Genomic DNA, 4,443 nt, shown 5'->3' with positions numbered 1-4,443 from the left:
ACCATGTGACACCTGACGTGACAGGTCGTCACAGAAACGAGGGATGGATCTGAAGTTTATCGAGAGACTTAAGTGTTGAAAGTAAAAAAATAAATACATTTTTAAGGCATTTTTTGATTGTCATTGTTCAAAAAATAATGAATAAAAATCAATGATGTTATGAATTATTGACCTATTTAAGTTTGCAATTACGTTTAGTAAACATTATTATTTAGTGGTTTTGCCATAACAAAACAGGGTTTTGAGAAAAAAGGCATAAAATATTAAAAAAAAGAATATGATATGGACAGATAAACCTGAAACTGATCTAGGGATTTAAGTGTTGAATGAAAAAATACAAGATAAATAAAAACGACCTATTTCTACCATTGTTATGAGCGTGAGCCTTCCTGGTCGCCAAGAAAGCAGTGCGAGGCGAGTGGAGAACAAACGGATTTATTGACAGAGATGTGACCCAATGTGATATTGATCATAAGCAGCGGCCATTCAAAGAAAGAAGAAATCCTCGTCATGATGTCAAGGCCATTAAACGTGAGCCCCGAATGATTTTATAGCCACCAACGTTTGATGTTGAAAGTATTTTAACGGCCAAAGAAGAATAGATGGAATAGCGTGAGGAGCAGTGGGATGAAGAACAAAGCACATCTCCATGACGTCCCTCAGCGATGGAGACATCTCTCTGTGTTCCAGTGCACAAAGCATCCTGGAGGAAGAAGATGACTCAGCACATTCCCAACAGAAGCAAGTTGAACATCATCTTCACACAAGAACATTTGGAGGTGCAGACTTACTCAGCCTTCAGCCGCCACCTTCTCGGAGAGCTCCACGCCGCCGTGGCGAGCTGCGGGACAAACGCAAACGGTGAAGGAAGAACATCCAGAAGGTGCCTCGTCACTCACATCAGATCTTTGAGGTGTGACTTGGAAACATGAAGAAGCAGAGTGCTGCTCTTCTACTTCCTGACTAGGATACCTTCTTGATGAGTCAGCACACTTGAGGTCTCATTTGGCTGATCCTCATCATGAGGACTCATGTCAAACGTGAGATATGCCACACTTTGTATTGCGTGTGCTCACAGGAGGGTCTTTTATTGTGAAGGAGTCAGCTCAAGTTGGGATTTTCAGGCTAAACTTGTAACAAAGGTCCACATCAGACCTCCATGTGAGTGACGCTTCACCACGGCTTTGTTTCTTGCGGCTCAAAGAAAAGATGTTTTACTTACGAGCTGGATCGTACTGGGCTGAAATGAAAGTGAAACAAGGTGAAATGGACTTTTTCCTCACGTGTTTCTATGTGAGAGTGTGCGCTCTGTCTCTGTGGATCTTTGAGTGTTTGGCTGGAAGGCAACTAAAACATGCAGCCCGGATGAAAGCATCAACTCACGGCCTGGACTGAGAAGAAGAAGAAGAAGAAGACGGAGGACATTGGTGTCCCTCACCTTGTCTGTTTCTGTGACGCCTGACCATGACGATGATGATGGCCGCCAGGACGGCCGCCACAGCGACGACCGCCGCCGTGGCAGCGAGGGCGACGCTCCAGTTGTCTGTGGAGAGCAAAAAAGCACAAGTGGAGTGACAAAGCATGAAGAGGAAACCTTCATGACTACTTTGCATGCAGACGTCAAGCGTTGTCATGGTGACATGGATCAATAATGGTGACAGGTGGACTTGTGATGGGAAACATCTCCAACTAAATGTGTCTTTCTCACCTTCATGGCTTGCGTTGCTCAGGATGCTTCTTCTCTCCAGCTTGGTGACCAGGTCCTCCTTGACGCCAGACAGCTGGAACACACATTCGTACTTGCCCTCCACCTCGGCCGTCACCTCCACTTTCAGCTCCACCGACATCTGGAAGGTTCGGTCGTGGTTGGGGAGCAGCTCTCCGTGCTCCACGTCCTCGAAGATCTGCTCGCCGTCTTTCCTCCAAAACAGGTCGGCTAAGTCGGGGTAGAAACCTGTCGCCATGCAGGTGACTGGAGAGGATGGCGTCTTCTGGAGGAGGAACACCTCTGGAAGCTCTGCACAGGAAGTGATGTCACGTGTGAACAGAAGACAACGTGGTGAGAAGGTGTGGATGGAGGTAAAGATGGAGAGAAGGTGTGGATGCAAGTAAAGATGGAGAGAAGGTGTGGATGGAGGTAAAGATGGAGAGGAGGGGAGGATGGAGGTAAAGATGGAGAGAAGGTGTGAATGGAAGTAAAGATGGAGAGAAGGTGTGGATGGAGGTAAAGATGGAGAGAAGGTGTGAATGGAAGTAAAGATGGAGAGAAGGTGTGGATGGAAGTAAAGATGGAGAAAAGGTCTGGATGGAGGTAAAGATGGAGAGAAGGTGTGGATGGAGGTAAAGATGGAGAGGAGGGGTGGATGGAGGTAAAGATGGAGAGAAGGTGTGAATGGAAGTAAAGATGGAGAGAAGGTGTGGATGGAGGTAAAGATGGAGAAAAGGTCTGGATGGAGGTAAAGATGGAGAGAAGGTGTGGATGGAGGTAAAGATGGAGAGGAGGGTGGATGGAGGTAAAGATGGAGAGGAGAGAAGGTGTGGATGGAGGTAAAGATGGAGAGAAGGTGTGGATGGAAGTAAAGATGGAGAGGAGGGGTGGATGGAGGTACAGATGGAGAGAAGGTGTGGATGGAGGTAAAGATGAATAGAAGGTGTGGATGGAGGTAAAGATGGAGAGGAGGGGAGGATGGAGGTAAAGATGGAGAGAAAGTGTGAATGGAAGTAAAGATGGAGAGAAGGTGTGGATGGAGGTAAAGATGGAGAAAAGGTGTGAATGGAAGTAAAGATGGAGAGAAGGTGTGGATGGAGGTAAAGATGGAGAGAAGGTGTGGATGGAGGCAAAGATGGAGAGAAGGTGTGGATGGAGGTAAAGATGGAGAGAAGGTGTGAATGGAAGTAAAGATGGAGAGAAGGTGTGGATGGAGGTAAAGATGGAGAAAAGGTCTGGATGGAGGTAAAGATGGAGAGAAGGTGTGGATGGAGGTAAAGATGGAGAGGAGGGGTGGATGGAGGTAAAGATGGAGAGGAGAGAAGGTGTGGATGGAGGTAAAGATGGAGAGAAGGTGTGGATGGAAGTAAAGATGGAGAGGAGGTGTGGATGGAGGTACAGATGGAGAGAAGGTGTGGATGGAGGTAAAGATGAATAGAAGGTGTGGGTGGAGGTACAGATGGAGAGAAGGTGTGGATGGAGGTAACGATGGAGAGACGGTGTGGATGGAGGTAAAGATGGAGAGAAGGTGTGGATGGAGGTAAAGATGGAGAGACGGTGTGGATGGAGGTAAAGATGGAGAGACGGTGTGGATGAGGTAAAGATGGAGAGAAGATGAGAATGGAGGTTAAGATAGAGAGAAGGTGTGGATGGAGGTAAAGATGGAGAGGAGGTGTGGATGGAGGTAAAGATGGAGAGAAGGTGTGGATGGAGGTAAAGAGGGAAAGAAGGTGTGGATGGAGGTAAAGATGGAGAGAAGGTGTGGATGGAGGTAAAGATGGAGAGAAGATGTGGATGGAGGTAAAGATGGAGAGAAGGTGTGGATGGAGGTAAAGATGGAGAGAAGGTGTGGATGGAGGTAAAGATGGAGAGAATGTGTGGATGGAGGTAAAGATGGAGAGAAGGTGTAGATGCACGTAAAGATGAAGAGAAGGTGTGGATGGAGGTAAAGATAGGGAGAAGGTGTGGATGGAGGTAAAGATGGAGAGAAGGTGTGGATGGACATAAAGATGAAGAGAAGGTGTGGATGGAGGTAAAGATGGAGAGAAGGTGTGGATGGAAGTAAAGATAGAGGGAAGGTGTGGATGGAGGTAAAGATGGAGAGAAGGTGTGGATGGAGGTAAAGATAGAGAGAAGGTGTGGATAGAGGTAGAGATGGAGAGAAAGTGTGGATGGAGGTAAAGATGAAGAGAAGGTGTGGATGGAGATAAAGATGGAGAGAAGGTGTGGATGGAGGTAAAGATGAAGAGAAGGTGTGGATGGAGGTAAAGATGGAGAGGTGTGGATGGAGGTAAAGATGGAGAGAAGGTGTAGATGAAGGTAAAGATGGAGGGAAGGTGTGGATGGAGGTAAAGATGGAGAGAAGGTGTGGATGGAAGTAAAGATGGAGAGAAGGTGTGGATGGAAGTAAAGATAGAGAGAAGGTGTGGATAGAGGTAGAGATGGAGAGAAAGTGTGGATGGAGGTAAAGATGAAGAGAAGGTGTGGATGGAGATAAAGATGGAGAGAAGGTGTGGATGGAGGTAAAGATGAAGAGAAGGTGTGGATGGAGGTAAAGATGGAGAGAAGGTGTGGATGGAGGTAAAGATGGAGAGAAGGTGTAGATGAAGGTAAAGATGGAGGGAAGGTGTGGATGGAGGTAAAGATGGAGAGAAGGTGTGGATGGAAGTAAAGATGGAGAGAAGGTGTGGATGGAGGTAAAGATGGAGAGAAGGTGTGGATCAAGGTAAAGATGG

General features: G+C 46.8%; 1 protein-coding gene across 1 annotated transcript in view; it reads right to left on the bottom strand.

Moving 5' to 3' along the window:
• Positions 1 to 791: 791 nt before the first annotated feature.
• The window catches only part of LOC133621993 (class I histocompatibility antigen, F10 alpha chain-like), a 76,866-nt gene continuing 73,214 nt past the window's right edge, over positions 792 to 4,443 (bottom strand). The window contains exons 4-5 of the mRNA XM_072913583.1: positions 1,709 to 2,017; positions 792 to 841 (exon numbers count right to left, since the gene is read on the bottom strand). Coding sequence (XP_072769684.1) covers positions 792 to 841; positions 1,709 to 2,017 — 359 coding nt within the window. The remainder of the gene's footprint in view (positions 842 to 1,708; positions 2,018 to 4,443) is intronic.

This window comes from Nerophis lumbriciformis, linkage group LG07, assembly GCF_033978685.3.
Source record: "Nerophis lumbriciformis linkage group LG07, RoL_Nlum_v2.1, whole genome shotgun sequence".
Lineage (NCBI taxonomy): Eukaryota > Metazoa > Chordata > Actinopteri > Syngnathiformes > Syngnathidae > Nerophis > Nerophis lumbriciformis.
This window is presented reverse-complemented; position numbering and strand designations above follow the sequence as displayed.